The sequence below is a fragment of the Cyanistes caeruleus genome, chromosome 5 (genome assembly GCF_971803275.1).
Source record: "Cyanistes caeruleus chromosome 5, bCyaCae1.hap1.1, whole genome shotgun sequence".
NCBI lineage: Eukaryota > Metazoa > Chordata > Aves > Passeriformes > Paridae > Cyanistes > Cyanistes caeruleus.
Genome location: NC_141705.1, coordinates 5965600 through 5991111, shown reverse-complemented (window position 1 = coordinate 5991111; position 25512 = coordinate 5965600). Strand labels below are relative to the sequence as shown.

The 25512-nt window shown below is 44.3% G+C and overlaps 1 protein-coding gene and 1 long non-coding RNA gene across 14 annotated transcripts in view; both read right to left on the bottom strand.

Annotated features, from left to right (window-relative positions):
- LOC111928305 (charged multivesicular body protein 3) overlaps positions 1-25311 on the bottom strand; it is a 45660-nt gene extending 20349 nt beyond the window's left edge. The window contains exons 1-9 of one of the 13 annotated variants that reach the window (XM_086891383.1): positions 21555-21642; positions 21316-21427; positions 21119-21183; positions 20519-20608; positions 20116-20150; positions 19534-19789; positions 17324-17463; positions 7819-7934; positions 3661-5792 (exon numbers count right to left, since the gene is read on the bottom strand). In XM_086891383.1, the coding sequence (XP_086747509.1) occupies positions 4214-5792; positions 7819-7934; positions 17324-17463; positions 19534-19789; positions 20116-20150; positions 20519-20608; positions 21119-21167 (2265 nt within the window). In that variant the 5' untranslated portion in view covers positions 21168-21183; positions 21316-21427; positions 21555-21642 and the 3' untranslated portion in view covers positions 3661-4213. Of the gene's footprint in view, positions 1-215; positions 380-3660; positions 5793-7818; positions 7935-17323; positions 17464-19087; positions 19491-19533; positions 19906-20115; positions 20151-20518; positions 20609-21118; positions 21184-21211; positions 21437-21554; positions 23243-25215 lie in introns of those variants that run through there. The other 12 variants (XM_086891384.1, XM_086891387.1, XM_086891389.1 and 9 more) reach the window with 12 other exon arrangements.
- LOC147652893 (uncharacterized) lies at positions 2556-3443 on the bottom strand. The gene is made up of 2 exons (XR_015287507.1): positions 3337-3443; positions 2556-2637 (listed from the first exon to the last, which is right to left on the bottom strand). It is a non-coding gene; the product is annotated as an uncharacterized LOC147652893 (long non-coding RNA).
- Positions 25312-25512: the final 201 nt, after the last annotated feature.

Genomic DNA, 25512 nt, shown 5'->3' with positions numbered 1-25512 from the left:
AGGCCCCCTCAGATACTGGGAGGTTCTGTGAGGTCTCCACCAGTCCAGTCCAGTGCCGGGCCGGGTGTAGCCTGCGCTAGGGCCAGGCCAAGCCCGGTCCCTCCGCAGTTCCCGTCCGACGCCATAGCAACGCCACACGGCCCTGCAGCGACTCGCCCCTGGAACTCCCGGCCACCCCCGCTCCCCGCCCCGCCTCGGCGGCTCCGGCCCCTCACCAGTTCCTTGGGCGGCTTCTCGGGGGTCTTCCCGAACAGCCCCATGGCGGCCGCACCGCCCGGCACTTCCGGGTTCCCCACAGCCGGCCCGGGCGGAGACCGCACTGCGCCTGCGCCGCCGGCAGCGCAGGCCCCGCCCCCTCCGCGTAGGGGCGGTGCCGAACGGCCTCGACCCGCCCCTCGCGGCTTCCCGCCGGTCACGTGGCGCTGCGCACGGCGCTGCGCACGGCCCCGCCCCGCGCGGAGGGGCGGGAAGGCGCTGAGGGGCGCGGGGCGGGGCGGGCGCTTGTGGTGGCGGGAGCGCTCCGAGCCTGTTTATAACCCATCCACAGGGCCAGTCAAGCTGGGAAAGACTTCTGAGATTGTCGAGTCCGGCCATGACCGAACACCACTATTGCACTGGGTGCCACGTCCAGTCTTTCCTTAAACACCTCCAGGAACAGTGACTCCACCATCGCCTTGGGCAGCCCATTCCAACCTCCAATCATCCTGTGAAGAAATTCCTCCTAATGCACAACCTAAAATTCCTCTGGTCCAGTTTAAGACTGCACCCTCTCGTCCTGTCGCTGATTTCCTGGGATCAGAGCCTGATCTGCACCTGGCTGCACCCTCCTGTCAGGGAGCTGTAGGGAGCAGCAAGGTGCTTCCTTGAGCCTCCTCCAGGCTGAGCCTCTCCAGCTGCTCATCACACCCGTGCTCCAGACCCTTCCCTGGAACTCCAGCACCTCAATAACCTCTTGGTGCAAGGGCTGACTCCCTCTCCGGTCCTTCCCCTGGAGCGGCCCCCAGGACACCCGAGGGCAGAGCTCCTACAAGTCGAGGGCCACCCCGCCCCCAGGGCTCTTTCGGAGAAGTCCCACCAGGCAGGCCTGGCTCATCTTCACCCTCCTCTCCGCAGGGTCACCTGGCTGAAATGAAGGGACAGCTTGGAGCTGCTCTGCTGGAGCTCCAGCAAGTCATTCCATCTCTTCACGCCCTGGTGCACAATCTGAGACTGAGAGCATTAGAAATAAATCAGTGATGCATAGAGTGCAAAAGCTTAGGAAGAAAAAGGTGCTATTAACATAATACCTTACAATTATACTTACCCTCATTATTTAATTACCAGAGATAGACATTTTAATGAGTTACAAAAACATACCTTTGTCATCTTTCCCTCCAGAATCTAATGCAGAAAAAAGATCTAAACAAGATCTTGGAAAAGAGAGCTCTCATTTTGGACCGAGCACCAGCAGTGGGAAAGCCAGTGCTAACAAAACAATTATTGATGAAATTGAGAGTGGCAAAGAGCTTCAGAGATTATTTAAATACATCCTTTGTAATAACAGCACAAAACATCCATCACCTTTATTAAACCTAACAAATAAGTGAATACCCTCACTTCAGTAGTTTGATATTTTCTGTTTACAACTGGTCTCCAGCTTCCAGGCACGAGACATCAGAGAATAAAACACCTCTTTAGGAATGTTTAGCATCTCAGCTAAAACACTTCACGAGTACTAGCACAACGCAGCCCTGCGAGGCAAAACATGTGAGCAGCGAAATTGCTGACCTTGTTACCGGCACAGTCTTTGCTCCTTTGCTCCGTTCTCCGGATGTTCAACTGTCAACGCGTCAGGGAAGGGCTGTCTGAGATCCTGCACACAGTAGAAAACAATGTTACTTGGATGCTTCTGCTGCTACTGACACGAGCATTTCATAAAATAAACACCTCCAACTGCTTTTTCTGTCCTGCTGGGACTCTCAATACACTATGCCAGCTGCTCAAGATTCTGTAACAGATGCGTTGCCGGGAACTGCATCACAACAATTTATATAACCCAAACACGAGGGGACTAAACCTCTCTCCACAGCTACCTACTGGTCATAATTACGTACTCCTGTGGATGTGCCCTCAGTGGCTCTCCTGCTAATTAAACAGTAGTTTGGGTCATCCATCAAAAGAACCGGATGAATAGAGCAACTGAGGCCATTAAAACAAGTCTTCAGCTGAAACAGGTGTGCACACAGGTTTGCAAACAAGGCTGAACCTGTGCACAGGGGCAGAGCTGCTGGGGCTGTGTGTGAGGGTGAGGAGGTCAGCCTTGAGCAGCAGAGCTGCACTTCATGAGCATCCAGTGCTCCAAGGACACAGCATTTCTCCAGCTTAACACTCACAGCATTTGGCAGCAGCAAAAAGCTACAGCGGGCTGTGATACAGCACCTCACTTGTGTGTGTCAGCACCTCAGCTACAGCCTTATTTATACTCACAAAATTTCTCCTTTCCCTTGGCAAGGCCTCAGCTCAGTGCAGGTTTCAAAACAGTCCTGAAACAATGTGGATTTCAGCTACTCATGACAAGCACATATGCCATGCTGCTGCACAAATTGGAAGCAGAAATGATCTTTGCCCTCATTATGCCTCTCTGCTGCTCCGCTGAGGCTGTAATGACAGAGACAGGGCATGTACTGGCAGGTCTCAACTGGAATAAAAATTACTTTCTGGACCACAGGAGAGTTGCTGATATTGTGCCCCTTGTACCTCTCTGTTTCAGTACTGCCCTGGGAAAAAGGAAATTAGAGAGAAAAAAGGACTCAGTAAATTAAAAACAGCTCTTCTGCTAATTACATGAATATCCTCTTGGGAACACACCTGGTGACAGAGCCATGAAACATTTGTTAATAAAAAAGAGAGTGCCCAGGTACCCTGGACAGACAAAACAATGCCAGCTGCTCTGTAAGCACCAGCCTCCCAACTCTATAAAGACTGTGAGATGGCTTGTAATGGGGAGCTGTGTTTGTATTTCTTATTATCATCATTTTTATGTCATTATCCTACTTTCATATCACATAGGCAAGATTTAGGAAAGAAATAAGACAATTGACTCATCTTTCTAGTTTAGCCTTTTCCTCTACTCGTATCATTTCCTGCTCTTCTCCCCCACTCCCCTTTTTCTTTCCAACCAACAATTCCTCTCTATTTTCAGCCAGGTGATTTCTGAAAGGTACAACCAAAATCAGAATTTCATATTGAAATATAAAGAAAACAACAGACTCAATTTTTTAATGGCACCAAAGAACTATCAAAGAAACCAGAAATCACTTTAGAATACCAGCACAGTTGGAAGCTGGCAATTTTTACCTTTATGAGCCACTTTTGTCATTGCATGACAAGATTCTGCTCCTTCTCAACAGTTTTATTTGAGGCTGTAGAGGGAGCTACCCTAAAGTCTTCCTACATGTCTGCAGATGAAGGTACTGGAGAGACAGCAGCTAGAAGAAGGTCTCCATCTGGAAAAGCAGCTTGAATCAACTGGAAAACCACTGATCAAGCAGAGAAGCACCTCAACAGAGCAGACTTATGAAGGAAACAGTTCTCAGTGAAACACCACTGCCTTCTCCTTGGCGAGTGGCTCGGAGCACTGAATTCCTGCATCCCTAGGAGATGATTTATTAGTCACAAGAGTTGTGTTATATTTTTATTGTCTTCACAGATAAATCAGGCCAGCAAGACATCCGTAACCATACACACAAAATATTTATCAAAACAATTAATGTTACAAATCTCCTTTTAAAATAATTTATTTCACCGATTTCTTTTTAAATGGTACTGTCTTACAACATACATTATTCAACAAAGATGTGCAGAACAGACTCTAAAATAAGAAACACTTAAATTAAGCAATTGTCTCCGATTAGAATTTCAATTTCATCCACATCCCAACTTGTAAATGTTTGCTGGAATACGCTTCTCTTGTAGGCTTGATTTTTGTGCTTACAAAAACAGCATCAAGTTTCCAGATGTTGAAGAGAACAAGTTATTTGTATGGTAAGTTTGCATTCAGTTCAACATACAAGGCAACCAAATGATTCTGTCGTTAACGTTAGCATCATGTATATTTTAGTTCACTGCACTAACATTTAAACTAAAACTTCAAACCACGTAATCTTTTAAGTGACTAACATTTAAAAGGCAAGCAGTAATATCCTGAAAGCTTACAAAAGACAAGGGCACACAGCTAAGACGGGGGCTCACTCGACAAAGGCTGCGGGTGTGTGTATGGCTGCTTTTTTTTGTAGGACGCCCACCTGCAGACGGGGCAGCAGTGTCGCCCGCCCGCCAGCCACATCACGATGCAATTCTGGTGGAACACGTGGCCGCACGGCAAACCCATCAGCAGGCAGCCCTTTGCAAAATTTTCTAGACACACCACACATTCTGTACAGTGCAACATGTCGGAGGGCCAGGCTGACCAGTCTGGCTCCAGGTCACCTGCGGAGCTGTACGAGCTGTACGACCTGGCTTTGCGTTCGCATGGCTCGTGGTGACAGTAGTGGCTGGCACAAGAACAGGCCTCAACACCGCACCAACGCTCTCCTTCGCTGCACCTGTGAAACGTGCTCAGCTCATCGTCCTCCGAGACTTCTCTGTCACTACTGAGGACCTCTTTGTTTTCACTGTCAGAGTCACTTTCGCTGTCTGGAAAGGTTTCCAGCATCTCCTCATCAGAATGGGCACCGAGGCATTGAAACCTCCACATGGGTAAGTTTTTTATATAATCAGTTGGTATCAGAGGGTGAAGCCAGAGATCAGGGAAGGCCAACCGTTCCAAGAACAAATCCGGGTCTTCATCCCAATCTGAGTCAAAAGGGAAGTGTTGAAAAGAAGCAATGGGATGAAACAGGTAGCTGGTGTACCAGTCCCACAGGCTCGACAGCCACTCCAGATTATTAGCATTCACTTCATCCGTGTTGTTATTGCGCCTTCGCTTCTTCTCAAAGTAATCAATTAGTAAACCATGGCCAAGGTATGTGCTGAGGAAGAGGGCTGGATGAGAAGAGTAGAACATCCAGTCTGCCCTTACCCAAGAAGCCAAAGTAGTTGTGTTAGAGTACCTGAAGAGTTTTAAACTGTACTCATAAAAGCTGTCTAAGTAGGGTAGTTGCAAAAAACCTAACACTGGTAGCCAGGAAATAATTAATAGTGAATTATACGTCCCTAAAGTGCTTATAAGAACCACAAAACGCTTTATAGTAGCGCCTTGTGTAATAAACAGGTCCATCCAAGCCATCAGATTAACCAAAACTAAACTTAAAACAAATAAATCATTAACTTCTGGTTGCAATGAGCGCAAAAAGGACTCCATGGCACGTAGTGATATAAATTCACCAGTGTTATTTCCATACCTGTAAATCCCCTCAGGAGTCCTAAGTATGTACGATGGTGTCTTGTAGATACCAATTTCTGCCATGTAACTTTTGTTGTCCCAGTTTTCCACATTCACAAAAATAAACTCTACCCTTCCAGTAAACTTTACGCTTAGTGCAGAGAAGAATGCTGGAGGCTGGTCAAGGTTGGCAAACAGGTATATTTTCACCCGGTACTGGTCACTTTTGTTCCATTCTTCTTTCAGATGTTCGGAGTTGTAGATGGTTTTGATCCGAGAGGCAGCGTGGGCTGTGATCCACTTGAAGATGTGCTCCACTTCAATCTTGCGCCCATTGTATTCCTTAAGCATGACTTTTCCCTTGGAGGTACTGGTTTGTGGAACCGACATAATGAGGGTGGATTTCAGCCAACCCCTCCTCTTGCAGTATCTACAAAGACAACGGTATGATAGATTACAGTTTCATAACCCCAGAACTGAGTCCTTACATTTCTATTCTAAGCCCAAAAATGAGACATGCTGAGCACCTGGGAACGCTTATAATAGCAGGAAATAAGGGCACCCAATATTCTCTGGCAAAGCATATTTATTCTTTAAATACACTTATATCTTACAGGAATATTGTAAAGAGATATGCATTCATAAATCAGGAAGAGGAACAGTGTTAATTTTCACGTGTCATTAAAGTAAACAAGGCCATGCAGCCATTCATGCTTTGTATCTGGATTTGAATAATACACAAGCTGACTCTTTACTTTAGAGCTTTAGTATTAGAAGCTACTTTTTCTTGGCCATCCAGCCAAGAAGAAAACCACTCCAGTGTAACACAATATCCCACAGCTTTCCCAGTGCTTCCTTCCATCCTGGTTTTGCAAAGCAGCTGTGGGGTGAAGTTGAGCAGACATATGCAGTTGCTTTCATGAAGCTGAAAAGCGTCCACTTCCTACTGGGACCATTCTGGAAGGATGCAGATAGGCTAAGGGTGAGGTGAGAGAGCTGGCCACAAAACCAGCGGAGCAGGAAGCAGACACATGGTGCTGGGATGATTTGTGCTAAAAAAATATCCACATTATCTGTGAGGCAGATGGGAAGAACCCCAAATCCATAACTAAAAGAAGAGACTCTTCATGGCTGAACTCTGAGACATGATCCAGAGTCCAGTAACTCTGAGATGAATCTCATGACTCACAAGATCCCTTCTCTCATTCATCTTTCCTACCAATATCACTGCACCAAATTATCTCATCCTCCTTTAAAGAAATATCTGGCAGCTTCAACAATCAAAATATGACAGAACCAACAGGCACACAGTCTCTGAGAACCCTGCACATTGGGACCATCAGCCTCATTCACCAGCCATCTTACCTAGCTCCTCTGTGGTTTTGGTCTGTCAACATGTATTTAGACAATTACGTGTATTTAGACAATTACAACTCCCCTTCCAAGGAATCTGAATGCAGCATTTTTAGAAAGAGCCATGTTACCCTACTAATAAAGGTATCCTGATTCCTGCAGCATGTAGTATTCTTCTGAATTTCAGCTGCAGCCTGATGAAAACTATTCACAAAGGTTTACCTGACAAAACATTTCTTGTATTAAAAAAAACCTAATTATTTTAAAACATGGGATTCGATCAGAACATTAAGGCTACTTAGGAGCTATGCAAAGAGAAACACTGCCAAATTTTTAAGATGTTCAAATACAAGATTATTTTGCATAAGCACTACAAAGCTTAAGAATTTCCTCTTATGATTAACATTGAGATTTCTGTAAACATTTAGGACTTAAGCTGTATAAGATGTGCGTATCCATACATGCCACTGGAATTCTAGACAAAGTCTCCTGTCATGTAAAGCAAACGCCTCCAACAAAATGTTTAAAAAAAGCCTCTTTTTACAGCAGCAGAGAATTATTAATAGCTTCTTTGGCTCTGCTCTTCCTCCTTGTTCAAAATCATGACTCTTGTACAGCACACTGTGTGTTGCCCAAGGGTGTGTGCCAGTTTATATATAAACATACATTTATCAGGGAACAGGATTTGTCAGTAATTCTGGGAGGCAGGCAATGTATGCAAGGTTCATGCTAACCTGTGCTTCTCCCTTCCAGATGGTGATATAATGACACTAAAACTGATATTATTCAGCTTTGTCCTAAGCAAGCACAGTTCCTCTCCCTGAATGCCTGGACTGGAAGGCCAAACTCTTCTTTTTATTCCTCTCCACTGCTGTATTATGCTCTCCACAGTCTAATCATGCCTTTCCCACACAACGCTTTAGGAAGCTGCAGAGCTGATAAATAATGTAATGGAGCTTTCTGAGCAGACTTTAGGAGAGATAAAAACATGAATAAAGCCACCTTCTGTCACAGCTACTTTTACAAGACAGCAAGCCCTGCTGCTAGAACACAGCTGAGCCTTAAGATATTCTTGGGATTTAGATAATCCTTTAAGGATATACCTGGGGTCACTGGAACAGTTGAAAGTGCCAGTACGTATGCCGAATCTTGAGACTTTCTTCACCATTTTCTCCCAGTGGACTTTACCCACCAGTGGGCTTCTGTCGTTTGCTATGACCTATTGCCAAAAGGAAATACTAGTTTAGTATTTCATAGTCAGTTTGGTTCCTGAAATAAAGAGCAAATTTCAAGAAAACAGAGCGCTGGTCATGCTTGATACTCCTTCCCCTTCTTTTAGGACAGAGTAGGAATATACAACTGGGAGTTATGGTAAATGTCTTTGGAGAGTAAAGCTCTAAGATGGAAATGTGGTTTCTGCAGAGAGAAAGAAGAGCACCATCATATTAATTACATGTTAAGATACCAAAATCAGTGGTAGTTGACAAAAACTTTGGTAAAAAACCAAAACTATCTTTAACCAATTCATAATAGGGGAAAAAGGAGAGGGGGAAGCAGGTTCCTCTTCACTGCAATAAAAAAAAAAGACCATCATTTTATTACAATTTTCCCTCAACATACAATATAACATACATACAACATACCAAAGAAACGTCTCAGAGCAAATAGAATGAGCAGGAATGCATGTACCTGGTACCAGATTAACCTGCCAACAGCCATTCCTGAGCAGTGCAAACTACTGATTAAACTCCCAGATAATGCCTAAGAATCTTGACTCCTTCCAGCTTTACCCGTGACTCACTGTGTAACTTTATGGGACTGTTCCACCAACTCCAGTGTCCTATCTGCCATTTCAGGAGGATCACCTGCTGTGATATATCCCAACGTTTAATTTGTTCTAGCCCAGTATATTAAAGTTGTACTTCAGGTTACCTCACTGTAAGCTTCTGCTGGCAGAGATGACAAAGAAGCAGCATTCATCCTCTGGCTTATAATTGTACAAGGAGGGGGGAAAAAAAACCCACAAGGAAAAGAGATCCCTGCCTGCCTGCAGCTGACAGGTAATTTTGAATGACATGACTGATCATGCACTATTCCACGAGCTGTAGCATTTTCTATTTTAGAAATGCCTCACATGCTTCTGCAGGCTTACTGGCAGCCACTTAAAATATATTTTTAAATTAAATCTTGAAACTTCCATTTGTTAGGTATTTGTTTACCCGCCATTAAACTTATCCCAATCATTTTCTGACTTAATAACCTCAAATGTCAGCCTGCCCCTGGAAGTTGGGCTGTCACCATGATTAACAGTTCTCTGTTGACATGCTGAGATTCAACCTAGAAAGTGTGTCCAGCCTTTGAGACTCATAAATATTATCTGCTTTGTGGTAAGTAGCAGCCTCTGAGAATCTTAAAATAGAAGAATTCACCAAGCAGAATGTTCTACATAGGGAAACAAAGTGAAGTCACAGATTACATTCCCATTCCACTAAATCCAAAATGTTTAAATAACACTGGAGGTAAAGATCTAGGTAAGAATCCTTCAAGTTATTCTTAAAACATACCCATCACATAGAAAAGCCTTTTTGAATACATAAATGTAACCATCACACACTGAAACAATCAGCTGGGAAATCTGCTGTATTATTGAGCCTTCTTTACATCACCCAATGTGACTGAAGCTTTGGATATTTTAAACTTCCTCCTTTCATGCACTTCAAACAAGGAAGACCAAATTCCTAAAGACATCTTAAAGCCAGAATATCCTCAGAGCTACTATGGCATGATAAATGCATCCAACATGGCAAGGAACCACTATGTTATATTAGTAAGCATAGAAGTAAAACTTTGGTGACTGAATTACTCTTTGGTACAACTACTCAGAGATTGTCTTCCTCCAAAACTCTGTGTGCACGTTCTGAAATAGTGATGAGAGAATGTTAATGTTGTGTGCAGGAGGACATATTCTGCTCACTGTTTCTTCTGCCTGGCACCACAACATTCATTTTAAGTCTCATGACAAAAATGTGTTGCAAATACAGTCACCATTATACTTTACTGTCACCTGCCTGTACTGGTGGAATTTTTTAACACCAGCTTAATTTCTTTCCTACGAAAAAAGTCTTTTCTCATGGAGAAAGTTCTTTGTACTGAAGAACAAAGACCTAAGTAGCAATCTGTATTTTGTAACTACACAGAGAAACCCTACTCTGGTTTTGCACACTGAAGCTTCGTAAAATATTTTGGGCTCATGCTTTTTTATGTCATTATGGAAAAAAATCCAAATAAACATGTCCGTTGCAGCTGCTCCTTGCAGACAACACCCACTTACAGCACTGGGAGTTCACCATGCCAAGGCAAGGCTTTGTATTTTGGAAAGCAGTCACCACCTCTGTGCATGAGGGAGTCCAAGAAAATACTGCAGGTTAAGCAATCAAAATGTACTTCAGTTTAAATTAAAAATAACCTGCAAACACTTGTAACAGATTTTATTTAAGAAGTGTGAATTTTGATAAGTTAAGAAATTTAGCTTAAAAACCTGTGACTGAGGAGACTGGAAATTTGAATGTGGAAGAGGCCTGGAAGTTCTTCAAGCCCATGGTGTTAAAACTATCAGGATTTTATATTTCAAATAAGGAAAAAAAAAAAAAAAAGGTTGCTAGGAAGAAGTGCAGGATTTGACAAGCACATCCAAAGAGAGGTTAGAAATAGTTTGACAATCTACAAGAATTGAAAAAGAGGTCAAAAGGAAGAGCTATCAAAGAAAGATATGCAAGGGAAAAAAGTAAGGAAAAATGAGCTATTCAAGTTAGACCATACAAAGGCTATTACAAGTTGTACCAGAAGGTTTTTCAGTCATATGAATAAGAATAGAACAGGGGGAGAAGAAGCAGGATCACCAAACAATGAAGATAGGATAAAAATGTAAGATAATTTTCTTTTTAAAGTTAAATTAAAACTGTGACTCAGTTTTCAATGAAGGGGGGGGTGGCTGGCCATGGACCAGTTAGCAAATTTATGGGAAGAAACTACATCAACTGAAGGTGAAAGCAGAACTCAAATTACTTAATGCACTTAAATCAGAGTAAGCAGGATATCTCCATCCTAGAACTGTAGCAGAGGCACACAGTATATCACAGATGAACCTGTGAAAATTTCTTGCAAACCCCCGTCAGACCAATTCACATTTTGTCAGGACAGTAACAAGTTTGCAGCTATATTTAAGAGTAAATGAAAAAAAAAATTCCACTATTTTGATTTCAACAGAATGTAAAACTGTAGAAGTTATAGAGGTGCAGAGATAGTTGCATTTGCCACTTCTTTCTAGCATGCAATTACGAAAGATGTATCATTCCTGATTGAGAGAAGCTTTCCCTGAAGGAAAAGGACTGAGTTGCAAGAGAAAAAGGGAATGTAGTACCCTGTTTGTAGCTTGGTAGTGTATCATGTATTATGCCACATGGAAAATTTACATGAGAGCTACAGATAGGCTTTTATAGTGAGTGGGAAAAAAAAAAAAAAGTGAGTTTTAAAATGAGCAAGAAATTGGCTACAGCAAAAAGACATCAAAACACCCGAAAGGTGCTAACAGACTTCTTAATAGATTTACCTTAGAGTTCAGTTCATCATATATTCCCATTAATGCCCTTCCTGTGGGAACTTGAAGTCTCCCAAAGAGACTTCAGAAGACATAAAACTGGGAAGCACATCTATGTGGGAAAGAGGATTATAACGCCATGCAGGAAGAGCTGCACAAATCTTGTAATGCAGAGTGTCACATGTGAAATTGAATTCAGTAATGAACAGGACACTTGGGGAGTTCATCAGTTAGAAACAGCGATGGGAAGAAACGCTTGGGGCTATCAGTTGCTCCACAAGAAAACACAAGCTATCAATATTAACTGGCTGCAAAACAAGCAAAGCCCAGGATATATCAGACCTGACAAAACAAACTGGTTGATTGACCTCACTTACTGGGAGGAATGTGCTTGACATCAGGACTCGGTGAAACCAAAGTGCAATGTCAATTTATGCCCAATAGGAACAAATTAGCCCTGAATACACCCAAGCCAGAAGTCAGACACACATTTCCAAGAAGAAAACAGTCAACAGGAGTATTTGAACAACTTACAGTGTAAGAGAGACAGCAAAATATTTTCTAAACACGTATTCTACAGGCCAGCAGAAAGCTGAACTAGCTCATCAGAAAGGTCCCTTGCAATCATAAATTCTATTTAATGTTGCAGAAATAAAGCCCAAGCTCATAAGCAAAGGTACCTTTTAGGAGATCAGCTGACACAGATGGAAACAAACACCACGTCTGGAGAAGCACAAACCCTCTCAGATTTGCTTATTATTAGCTATGTTCACAATCTGTGACATATCACATGTCAGAGTGACAAGTAAGACAATGAGGGTAACTCAATTAATCCATTAATCATCTTAATGGGCTAAAGGAATCCAATAGGATCACAGTAACCCTGCTATTTAACAACTTCACAGAATGGATCTACCCTCTAACCCACACCTAACCCAGGCCAGAAGATTGGCTCTGACTGCAAGGTCTGAATTACCATCTCTAATACTGAAAATGCTGAGATTCTGATGATTTCAAAAGACAGTTGAATAGGGAGCTTTTGCATTGGAGGAGTTCTCATGACATTGAATTACACAGAATTATCTCCAAAGAGTTCAATCAGGAAAGCAATTAGAAAAATAGAATTATTTTGATTTATATGTTAAAGTAGTCATAGTTATGACATTAAAGAACAGACTTAAGGAGCAAATCCCAGAGCCAGAAAGATACAAACACTTGGAAAAAGAGGACTAAGTCAGCAAGGCACTTGCCTCTCTTGCCTAATCCAAACCCAAAGTATATTGGGTAGGTGCATCAATATTGCAAGAGCTACTTTATAGCCATCACGGATCCAGCTGCTCCCTAATTTCCAAGTATCATTAAGCATTTTTAAAGGTTATTTTATGAAACATAGATTCTTAAAATACAAGTAAAAATACAATTGAAATTGCAGAGGCTTGAAGAAGCACAGCTGATGTTAGAGTTTGCTGTAGCAATGGAATATACAAAGACAGATTCCTCTTCTGGTATCCCTGAAGTACTTGAGCATGACATGATAATGACCTCACTTGAGCATTATCCTGTTCTCCGTGCATTTAAATCAGGTTTTGCTCAATTTCTTTCAGAAGGTATGCAGAGATCTCAAAGCAGGTCACAGGAATGAGATTTGTTCTCAGTAAGTTTTGAAGCTCTCTCACAACTAGAAGTGTTCGAGTATCACAAGGCATGACAATGAGTCAGAGAGGGGCAAAAGCAGAACAAACACCTCATGTACTCCAGCTCTCATTATTTTAACCAATTCTAGCTGGGATAGCAAGTGTCAGGCACACCTGCTCATGCCAACAGCACACGATTTCAGACACACAGTAATAGTCACAACTTGCTTTTACAGCTCAGCCACAAAGACAACGACTCCAAGTGCTCCTCAAATCTGGGCACTAGGGCACAGTGACAGACTTCACACCATCAGGAAGAACAAAACCCATTAAGTAAGAGACACCACTCCCTGCTGCACACACACACATCCAAGTAGTTCTCTCAGTCCTCACTCAACTTCAGCAAGTCACTCTCCACATAATGAATACAGACGTTTGAATTGCAAAAAACCTGTGTAATTTTGCCAAAGGCAAAACTGATTTCTAACTCATTTAATGAACGGGTAAGTTGTATGAATGTGAAAATTGTCGGTGTGCTTCAGTGGTTTCCAGTTTGAGATATCCATGAACTCCTCCACAGTGCCTGCAGAAAGTAAATGAGCATGGGAAACAATATTACTGTAAATACCCATGCATGCCCTGAAAGATTTTTAGGTATCCACAAAGATAAAAAGGCTCAGAAACTCTAGTCATAGAACCCTTTTTCATCAGCAACTATGCTGCAAACTCTTCTTGTATATATAAAACAGAAGTAAAAATACAACTAATTATAAATGGACTGGTAATTTACTTATTAGAAGCTTGGAAAAAAAGCTCATTTATTCCAGACAATGTCAATAAGTTTCTACATGAATGTCTGCACTTCTATTAATTCTGAGACATCTCACTTTCTGTTTATTATTTGACAATGTGTTAATGGAACTGAATTTCCACTTAGACTCTCTTTCCTAACAATTCACAACTCATTCAGAATCCACCCATATGGACTGAAGATATCTGGAGATTTTTTGCCTTTCTTTTCTGAGAAAGAGATTGTGAGAAATCACATCAAAATAGGCAAAGACTACATCCATCGCAGCACTCAAAAATTAACCACCTCAAAATTACATGCAGTTTCTCCAGGGAGGTGAGGTGATCTATGCACTGATCTGGACAGTCAGTTATGCTGTCAGTTAGGTCAGAGATTGAGAATAAATGAGTTTCTGCAATGAGTTCATACAGATATACAGGCAATGCAAGGACTATTACATTCCAGCTGATGGTATTCTGCACCCTTGACTGGATATGATGCCTCTAAAGAAGAAAACTGAAACTTAAAATCAGGTATCCTGTGGTAAATGATCCTGAAGGGCTATTGGAAAAGACACAAATACTGAATTATGTATTTTGAAAGAATTGAGTGTTTCTGCTTTGTTTCTTTTTAGCAAGAACAGCTGATCACCTGGCAAAATTCAGAAGGCAAATAAATATGAAAATCACTCATCCTACATGCAAGCAAAAGGAAGAACAAACAAACCATCACCACCAAAATGCTGTAGGCACATCCCTTGCCCTGTGACTACACCACTTGAACTAGAAACTGAGATGCAGAATAGACTGCAGAATTTTATATCCATAATAATGCCTTTGCAGCTCTACCAGACACAATCAGAATGTCTGTCCTTGTACTTCAATGCCAGGAAGAAAGTTGCCTTTACTTCTCTCTGCCACTGTGTTATAGTAAAGACTTTTAAAATAAAAATATACATTCATTTAGATTTTAACTCCATTCAAAGAGGATTTTTATCTGTAGATAATTTTCAAAAGCCATAATCACTACAATACTGTTGGATGTGACAGGCTTCTAGAGTCTAACCAGAGCCTGAAAAAGTTAAGAACGTTACATATAATTCCCTCAAACAACAAGAGGAGCAGCTCCAGAAACTACCAGCCACCCTCCTTGCCAGCCAAAGAAGTGCACAACAGCAGCTGGCAAGCAAAAAGAACAACATTAAAGGAAAGGTGATGAGATCATGAGCTAATAGGAGAAAGAACATGCTGCTGTCTGTGGCTCTATGGAAGCACCGCACAGGAGCTGTGAACAGCTACACTGGTAAACAAATTACCACTGGACCAGGATGCGTTGCATGTGGATTTCCAGAAAATAAAGAAACAAAGCCACAAAACACTGATCCCTTATGTATTGACTTTGAGTTTCTTCAAGGAATTCATCATGCTGACTCTAAATCATAAATTTGCACCTCAATTTTTGTCAAATATAACAAGAAATAGTAATTGTTTCCTCTTTTTCCCTTTGATTCTCTGCAGACAGTGATGGCTATCACATGCCCAGCCTGTACCACAACAGAATTTCATTTATATGCACTGGAAAATAAAAATCATCTTCAAAGTCTCATTCCTCTCATACATCATCAAAGTGTTCAAACCAACAAGTGACAGCCACTCAGCCAGCTGAGGCAGAACTGCTCCTCTCCCTCTGCTCCTTTCCAGCAGCCCCCACAGAATAGGGATTCAGGGCTCAGGATACTGAAAAGGATCTGGAGATCCTTTCTGCTTCCCAGCCAGCAGCAACAGAGCAGGGGAATCTCCAGCCTTGCCCATGGTCACCAAACCCACCCATGAGGCATCCTCGCTCCCCTGCATGAGCATCGAGCTGATTAATTAGCTGGAAAGTTTCCACAGGATTCCTAACGGCAAAGGAGGATGGGCAAGGGACCATGAACTTGGAAGAGATGGTAAAAACCAGCTCTGCAGGGATGAGGTCTAAGAAAAGAGTGTGGGAAAGCCTGTGAAAGGACACAAGGAACCCAGCACAGGAATTATCCAGACAGGAGTTGTGGCGGGGAATGGAGCAAATGAAAACTCAAAGTGATGAAAACTCGAAAAGCAAGAATGAAAAATATAAATTCGACATCTCTTGTGGTTTTTATTGTAGAGAAACAGACAAATAGTGTTCAGCAAGTAAATTATTCAGTAAATTCCACTAATTTTTTTTTCCGCAGCTATTGTGACCAACTGAATAGCTGTGCAAATATTCCCAGAATGATGACAACATTTGTCACACTGGAGATACCAAAACACAGCCTATCTGACCTGCTATTAGGATGCCAGTGGAAAATACATTACAAGAAAAAGTCTGCAAGCAAGGAACAACAGAGAACTATCATATTTCACTCTTTTGAGCTGCATGGGGAGGAGGGAAGGTTTTTCACAGCATATTCATGCTTGCATTTGTCAGCTAGCTTGGGGACATGTAAACTGCCTTTCAACACTCTCTCTCTGCTTGAAGAATGCTCTCCTGTATGACTGAAACCCCAAACTTGGATTCAATAAACTCCAAATATATCTTTCCCAAAACACAAATACCATTCCAAGTCTGAAGGTAGTAATCTTTCCTCTTGTCTATTTTGGGGGTGAGATTTGATGTGGTGACAGTGCAGGTCTAATAAATAGATTATGAAGATTTAATGACTTCCTGCTAAATAGAAAACATGAAGTGAGACTAGACAAACCAGGTAGGAGCTGTCAATGGAACAATTAATTGCTTGGTGGGGAATTCACCTGATGTGGCTGTTAGGAAGAAAATTGTGCCTTATAAAACACCCTTTTATCAACAGAGAAGTTGACATAGAAAAACAATTTCTACATTTTGGTCTAGGCTATTTGTGTTCTCAGGAATTATGATTAATTGCTTCAGAATCCTATTGGAAAAAGTCTGTCTTTATTTTCCTAAATGATCTCTTGTTCTCATGCAACCCTGGGGAAACAGAATCTAAAATTGCTGGGCACAAAAGGTTTGGGAGAAAGTTAACTTTAAGCTACTGGAATATGTTGTAGAAACAGCCTGCTAGGCTGGGAAGTTGGCAGACTGAGATCCTTGCTGCCTTTGTGAAGAGCCAACAGAAATTTTACAAGTGCTCTAAGCCCCTTAGACAGCAGACCCCTTGAAGCAGCAACTTCAACAGCTTGGGTCTGAGAATGTAATGCAACCAAAAGGACGAGCAGCAGCACCAGGAGCCCACTGGGAGCATCTGTACTAATGCACCTACTTCACACATTACAAAGCTCTTACAAACCCAGGGCCAAGGACTTGCATAGACTCTGTGTACTTCAGTGTGTGCTGCTCTGCTTGGTTTCTGGTTCTAAAGTGCCTGCTTTTCAAAAAGCAATCCAAAGAATAACAGGCTTTTTTTCTTTCTGTCTGGATAGGAACTCTGACACTTCCAGCCTTTCTTGTTTTATTTCTCTATTCCTTATATCCTGGATGAAGTTTATCTTTGTCACCATCTTTCTGTTTAACTATCCCCATAAGCTCCTCCTTTGAAACACATTTTGGGTATGATAAATATATAAAAAACAGAAGTCAAATGTATATACCTGTACCAGCCAGATCCCATCTTTTGTGTCTTCTACAAGCTCATAGAAGTGCATTTCACCACTGAAGTTTGTACTGGAAACTGATTCAGAGGCCTCTTCCTCCTTGAGAGCTGAATAAAGCTCTCCTTCCATGAGGTCTCCTGGAAAAGAGACAATTGGAGAAATTCAATTAAAATGGCACTGGAGAAAGATTCCTTCACGAATTCTAGTAACAGTTTAACTAACTGTATTTGCACGGTTCCTCAGAGAACCTTTTCAGTACAAAGGTAGCTAAACTTTAAGTTGCTACTATAATTCTATCTCTGGTGACATAACTGTGAACAATTTGTCTTCAGTCAGACCACAGAAGACATGAATGCTCTGTTTCTGATTACACAGATGCACCACACATGCACGAGCGCACAGAGGAAAAGAACATCTTCTAAGGCTCATTCTCTGCAAATAACAACATTCAGTGGCTGACAGCAATTTTAGTTGATACATCTTTGCTTCTGTTTCACAGGATTGCAATTTTGCAGCAAGCAATTTCTTAACATTGATAATTCAAACAGACTTCCAAAATTTCAATCATTAATTCTGGACCAAAATTCTGGACCAGTGTTTGTGGTCCTGTTGCTAGTAAAAATCTCAGGCAGAATAATTTAGCTGTTGGCTTTTGTTTGCACAGTTGGGAAAAGTTCCCATGAACTCCAAATGCAGCAACGTAAAGAGCTCACAATAAAATCATCTGATTATGTTTCCTTCATAATATCATTTCCTTCTCGTGTTTTGTTTCACAATCATCACAAACACTGTTACTAACAACCCTCATTCTAGTAACTAATCTACTAAGCTTTAAGAAATTAAGTCTTGTCCAAAAATTTCTTTAAAAATATAAAAATAAGCTCAACAACTGAAATCCTTGAGGGGTTTGCAAAAATATTCGTAAAATGTAGAGGGAAAAAAACAAAACCAAAACGCAACCACAGAAAAATGCTGCAAAGCCTGTTGGTATGAGAAGTGTTTCCATGACATTTGAAGAAGTTGGTTAATACAGTTTGTTTGGAGTTAAACACTTCCCTGCAGCATATGCAACCCAAACATCATGACATCATGAAAGTACCTGACAGCCAAGGAGTGAAAGTGATTGGAAACAAAAGTGAAAGTGCCTAATGCTTTTCACTGTTGGAGCAGCAAAGCCAACAAACAACATAAAAACATAAATAAACAATGAACAGTAACAGCAAATTAGATTTTAATGCCAAGGATTAATATAAATTATTTAAACCAGCATTTTTAAGGTTATATGGCAAGCACTACATCCATACAAATCCTTCTCCCTCCCTGTCCAGACATTAGAGACCCACACTGCCTATCCCGTTTCCTGGGATTTCTCCCTCTCCTGGATCACCAGCCCTTCCATCGTTGATTTAAAAGCAGCGACTCACATTTTCCTGCTTGGCTGGCACAGCTATTACATCAGCCCCATCTCCCAGTTCTTGGGGCCAGCTCCCTCTGAATGCTCCAGGCAGCATCCTTACCTTCAGGACACTTCTGCCATTCTTACATCTCCACTGCTCTTCATCAGCCCTAAGAAGTCCATCTCCTTCACCTGGTTGTCCTTACTTCCGAAATATCTCCCTTCCTTTTTTCAAGTTGTCTTTTTGTACGCAGGAACTAGTTCTGCTCCCCTTGTATAAAACCATCTCAGCCCTGGGTACCCATTCCTCTGCTCCTCAGCTATGAAATCATCGCTTTCCTTGGGGCCCATCTTGATAACAGTACCTGTAATAAACCCCGCAAACGGGTGGGAATACACGAGAACAAGCTGGCCCCAGCAGTAAACAGTAGCCTACTGCAGCTATTTGAAGTCTCTCCTCCTCGTTTTTCACGGCAGACGGCACTACCCGCACTGACCCGACCGCCCGCAGCGGAACTCCCGGGGAAGGGCCGGGCCGGGCCGCTGCTGGTGCCCCGTCCAGCGCAGGCCTTTCACTCGGCGCAGCCCGCTCGGGCTCACGACGCCGCCGGGCTTTTGACCGTCACCCCCCGAGGTCCCCGGGCTCCCTCCATGGACCCCCTTGCTGGGGAGAGACAGCTCGCCCCCCAAACCCGCCCTGAGAAGGGAAGCAGCGCCCGCGCCTCCATCCAAGGGCGGCCGGAGCCCACGCGGGGGTGGCCGGGCAGCGACCTCCGTCCGTCCCCCCGGGTCACGGGGGAGCCCCACGTACCTGACTTCTCCACCAGCTCCCGCACATCCTTCTTCTCGGGCAGCCCCGAGTGCCCCAGCCCGCGGCACTCCAGGATGGTCCGCAGCTTCCTGAAGCTCAGCGCCACCGGGTCCACCAGCTGCGTGGCGAGGAAGCCGCTCTCGTACCACGCCACGGCCTCGAACACCCGGGCCAGCACGAAGAGCGCCAGGAAGTAGAGCAGCAAACAGCACAGCTTCACCCACATCTTCCCGGGAGCGCCGAGCCGGAGGCCGGGCTGGGGAGGGAGGGAGGGGAGCGGGGGCTGTCAGGGGAGCGGGGCCGCTGCCCCCCCGCCTCCCGCCCGCCGCTGTCGCTGTCCCCGCCCCGGCGGAGCGGCGGAGACATAACAGTGACGTGCACAGCCGGCACCGCCCCCCTGCCCCTTTTCCCCTTTCCCCCCTTCTCCTTTTCCCCTTCCCCTTCTCCTTCCCCCCCGCCGTGATTCAGCACTGCGGCGCGACCCCGCATCACCGGGCTCGGGGGGCGGTCGCGACCCTGCCCCCGGCTGCAACTTGGGACCCTGCGGCTGCGCTTGCTGCGAGAAAAATAATTCATAAATACCTCGGATACCGGGGAGAGAGAGGGCGGGATCCGACCTGGCCGACGTTTTTCATGAAAAGAAAAATATTTACAAAGCCAGAACTGGGGGCCGATATTTGCAGGACCGATCAGTTCGGGCAGTTTTAGGGCAGCTTAGTGGACACAGCTGATTTGGATTCGGGCTGCTGGGTGTGGGGATGATCCCTCCGCTCCTCATTCCCTCACGCCAGCCCCGCTCCGAGCCCTCGGCTGGCGCCAAAGCAAATTCCACACTGAGAAAATTCATCTGCGCGGCTCGGAGCTCGGACTCTGCAGCTTTGTCTCGGCACTCCAGCGTTGAGAGCTTGTGCCAAAGCCACAGCCAAAGGCAAGCGTGAGCTGCGCCCCGACTTCGGACAAGGGTTTAAGTTGGGTCTGTGCTCACATTGGAAGCGTTTTGGAGTGCAGCGTGGATCCCCGCTGAAGCAGACCCTCGAAGAACCATCCCAGGCTGGTTCACACAAGAAGTGTTGGCCTGCAACGATATAATTTAGCCTGCTACAAAAAACGTACTAAAATCAAGCTGCTGGGTTGAGATGAAGGCTCTCCTCTGAAGGAAACTCAACAGTGCTTCTGAATGTTTAGTTATTTTAAGAATCCATAATTTGCATGAAAATTGGCAGCTCATACAGATGAGCACCAAAATAGCAGCTTAGCTAGCTATAGCACTGAGAACCCCCCAGAGTGTACACGCTGAAATTCTGTATTATCAATTTTCAAAAAGGCACACTAATATTGGTCTGGAAAAAAAGCATTTAGATCACTGTACTCCTCAGAGCCTTTAAAATATATTTTACGGATTTCTCAGTGTGCTGATACGATTTAAAAAGGAAAAAAGTCCACGATCCAGGTTCAGCTTGTTCTGTGACACAGCCGACACAGCCTCTTCCAGAAGAAAAAATCATGACACTATGTTCTTCAGGGATGGGCTCGTTTTGGTATTTGAAAGGGGAAGAATGAAGAGATTGCAGATGTAGCTGCTCACAAAACGCTGGTAAATGTTCCCTTCCACTGGGAGCCATATACAACTTCATTCTTCAACATCTTTATCTGGAAAAGATATAAGTGGACAGCAGACCTTGTATCTGCTGGTGCTACTCTGTTAAATACAAAGGGATTTCGGCAGCTCCACGGCGTTTGCAGCAAGCCTCGGGTGGCATGGCCAGGTGGGACAGAAGGTACCGGAGGCACAAGTCGGTGGAGGGGCTCACAGAGGCCGGGCCAAGTGCTGTTCTCCCCTTCACAGCCACTGCAGCCTGGGAAACTTCCCCTGCCGAAGCCAGGGCCCGTCTCCCTAATAAGCAGGTGGCAAAGCATCAGTAAGACGAATCCTTTGCCCTTGGCAAAAACCAAGGGAGTGGCTTTGTCCCTGCAGCTGGTAAAGCCAGGGGACAGTCAATAAAACATACATTTCCCATCACCTGCCAGAGGCCCTCAGGCAAGCTCTGAGCCTGAAGTGCCCCAGGAACAGGGTTCTTTCCCAGAAGCTTTCTGAAGACCCGTTTCATACAAGAAGTTGCCTGATTTCTCTGCCTTTTGTTTCAAGTGAGTGTGAAGTAACTCCCACCCGTGTGAAGTGATGGGCGGGAGTTTGAAGAAGGACTTTATTTAACTTTAGTTAGAAAACACCGTTGGGATGGGATTTTTTTGTTTGGTTTGGTTTGTTTGTTTTACATGAGCACCTCAGATCCTACTCCAGTAGATCCCTGTGTTTCTCCCCTGTAATTTCTTCGGGGTGCCCTCATTTCCCCTAGCAGGGAGGCACCTCACAACAATTACTCGTCTACGCTCACAGCTAAACTATTTGTAACACCAACTGCTGGGGTGGCTGTCACCAGCGTGTCATTTCCGAGTGCTCATGGGCTGAGCTAAATGAGGCCCCTGCAGAGACAAAGCCAATCATCTGCCAGAACTCAAAGCCCTGGAGTCGTTTCAGGAAAGTACAAATGGCATTTCAAGCCAGTACTGAAAAGCCCCCAAAACAACCCAAAACAAAGCAGCTGCCAACACTCAAGCATCCGGATGAAGGGCGGGTACAACCAAGAATTGCAGGTGATGAGTTAACCAAAGGTTTGGCAGAGCAAACCTAAACGGATCCAGCTCCTCTCCCAAGCTCTCTGGTCCTCTCTTCCCTCCCCACTTCTTCATCCCTGATGCCCTAACCTGACCCTACCATAAAATGTTCAATTTTCTAAAAGTAGCTGTCATTTGGTTTCCAGTTGCAGCTCAGAATGTCTTTGACATGTCACCTGCAAACAATCTTTCAGGGAGTTTTAATTATCTGGAAAATCTAAATATCTTAAGAGTGAATTGAAATTCATTGGGGCTGAACAAAAAGATGACACACGCTGGCATTTTTAAAGACCCCAGGGTTAACACTACTTAATTAACAGCATTAAACAGTCATCAGTCAGTCCTGTGCTCACAGAGCAAATATTACAAATGTGAAGAGAATGGAGAATATAAATTCCACCTTTAAACAAAAGCCCAAAGCAAGGATCTGCTTTTAAATAATTTTGGCAGCAAGAATATTTTATTGTAATTTAGAAATTAATGAGCCCAGATCCTGAGAACTGGGACAGCCACCTTTCCTTGTCAGACAGCCAAACCTGCAGTCTTTTTTATCTGCTGCCCCTTGGTGAATGGCAAGGATTCCCTCTCCTCCCCCATCCTCTCCTCCAAGCAGTTGCTGACTGTGCAGCCTGGGAATACAGACAATAATCCACTTTCCAGACTTCTGTGGAGAACATAAGAAAAGTATTGTTTTGAAATCAGTAAAACAGAAGATTAACCATAAAACCGAGAATTAAACATCTTAATTCTTTACCATTTTAAAATAACATCACACCATTTTTTAATGAGTTTATCAAGACAACAGTTTAGCAAACTAACATTCAAACAACCTGAAAGACAATTTTCCCAAGAGCCAGGTCTGCAAATACAATTTACTTTGATGACAGGAACTGGACCTTGATGATCCTTGTATGTCCCTTGTAATGCAGGATATTCTACAATCCTGTGAATTTCTGGGAATTCACTAACACAGAAATTCTTGATGTGCTTCTTTATCAACATGGGTGCATTTTGACATGTTTTAGGTGTGATACGAAACCGTGCCTCCTTTAATTGATAAGAAGCTTCTGTGACAGTCTCAAAGGAAGATGGCAGCAGCTCAGACATTACTGTGTTGCAGGCAGGGGAATTTTAAATCAGAAGATGTTTTCTGCTTTGTACAAATGGCCAACGGGAACCTGGTTTAACAGAGGCGTGAATCTGTAACACAGTGACCACTACTGACAGCTCAGCTAAAGCCATGGAATCCTGGCGTGGTTTGGGTTGGGAGGGACCTCAAAGACCATCCTGTTCCACCCCCTGCCATTTGGGTGAGGCAGTCCCAGCGGTCTGGTGGTGATTCACGCAGGAATTCAGGTTGGACAGGACGCCGGGAGGCTCTGAAGCCTAACGCCCTGCTCAGGGTCAGCTGTGACACCAGGGCAGGTGATCAGGGCTTTCTGCAGCCACAGCTGGATCTGATGGTCACCCCCTGCGGGCATTTGATCTGCTAAAAACACACAGTGATTAACGGCACAAAAATGGACATCAATCAGGGGAAAACAATTTACAGGAGCAGAATAAATAACTAAGGCTTTAAATAAAGACTCTTTTTTTTTTCTAGGCAGTTTGTATTTTCTGTTTTTGTAACAGTGAAAAACTATTTGTTGCATCCTTGGAGAAGACCAGCTCTGTTTAACATCCAAAATAAATTAATAAAGAAGGAGTCCTTGCTTGAATGTGCTGAGATGACCAAGGAACCCAGCAGTGAAGAACTTCACAAATTAAAACCCCTGTGCTGGTAACCTAAGAAATCAGAAGATAGTGCTTGTGTTTAAGCATAATTTGTGATTAAATAAAGAGCAAAACCATAGAAAAGCAGCAGTTTGGGCCAAAATCTGACCAATTACTGACAGTACACATCACACAAGTCCTTCATTGTTGTGAGAATACAGAACTCTCGATTTTCCCATCCTGACCAGCACTGTGGACACAGATGAAGCAAGACTAGACTCAGACCAAATGCTGATAAACCAGTTAACTTTGCCAAATTTATTAGGAGCTTTTGTGTTACACAAAAGACAGAGTCCTGTGTGTCCTGGGCTACTGCTCCAAACACCAAAGCTCACAGACCCACCACCATAAAATCACAGAATGGTTTGGGTTGGAAGTGACCTTGAAGACCACTTAGTTCCAATGCCCCTGCCATGTCCAGGGACACCTTCCACTAGTCCTGATTACTCAGAGCCCCATCCAGCCTGGCCTCGAACATTTCCAGGGATGGGGCATCTGCAGCTTCCCTAGGCAGTGCCTTCCCTGTTCCAGTGCCTCCCCACCCCTACAATGAAGATTTTTTTCCTAATACTCTGTCTAAACCTGCTGTCTTTCACTTTGTAGATACTCCTCCTTGTCCTGTCACTATAAGCCATTGTCAAGTCTTGTCCTGTATTTTCTCTAAGTTTCCTTCAGGTACTGTAAGGCCACAGGTCATTCAAAGCTTTCTCTTTTCCAGACTGAACAGTCCCAATTTTCTCAGCATTTCCCCACTGGAGAAGTGCTTCATCCCTCTCATCAACTTGGTGGTCTCCTCTAAATTCGCCTGGAGCTGGTGTTAACCAAGCGGAATTCGATCTGAGGTATCTCTTCGAACACATTTTTATAAGCTGCTGCTGCCAGTCCAATGCACTTCAGCCTGTTGGTCGACACAACACCCAGCAGGAAGTTTACCGACCAATTAACAACCCAACGACAAGTTAAATACTCCGTTTCCGGCTCGTCGGGCTCCTTAACTCAGCCCTGACGCTGCTTAGCATTACCTGTGCAATGTCTGGGGCACAAAACATTTTTGAGCTGCGAGAAGAGCTCCCCGCAGGCTGGCCGGGAGAGAACCCCTTGTGTCCGAGTACCACCCGGGGGTCATCCCAGCAGTTACATCACACCCACCCCACAGCCCTAAACCGAGACTCGGAGGAGCCGTCCCGGCCCCCCGAGGCCTCCCCGGGCCGGGCGCCCCTCAGGCCTCGGCGTTACCATGGCAACAGCGCTCCTCAGGCCCCCGTGCTTAGCTGCCCATCTCCCTGCCTGATCCGCAACACCCCCGGGATACCCGTCCTCCGGGCAGACTCCCACGCGCCACCTGACCGGGAAGCACTTCCTGTTCCCGCCGGGACACCGGAAAAAAGACCCGCCCACCCCCGCAGCCGGCGGGCCGGAGCTGCCCGCTGCGCCGCCTGACTGAAAATCGCCGCTCCGCCCTGCATCGCGCGAAGGTCCCTCGCTGAGGCGTCCGCGGCGCTGCCTGTGCGGAGCGCCGGGAGGTCCCCGCGT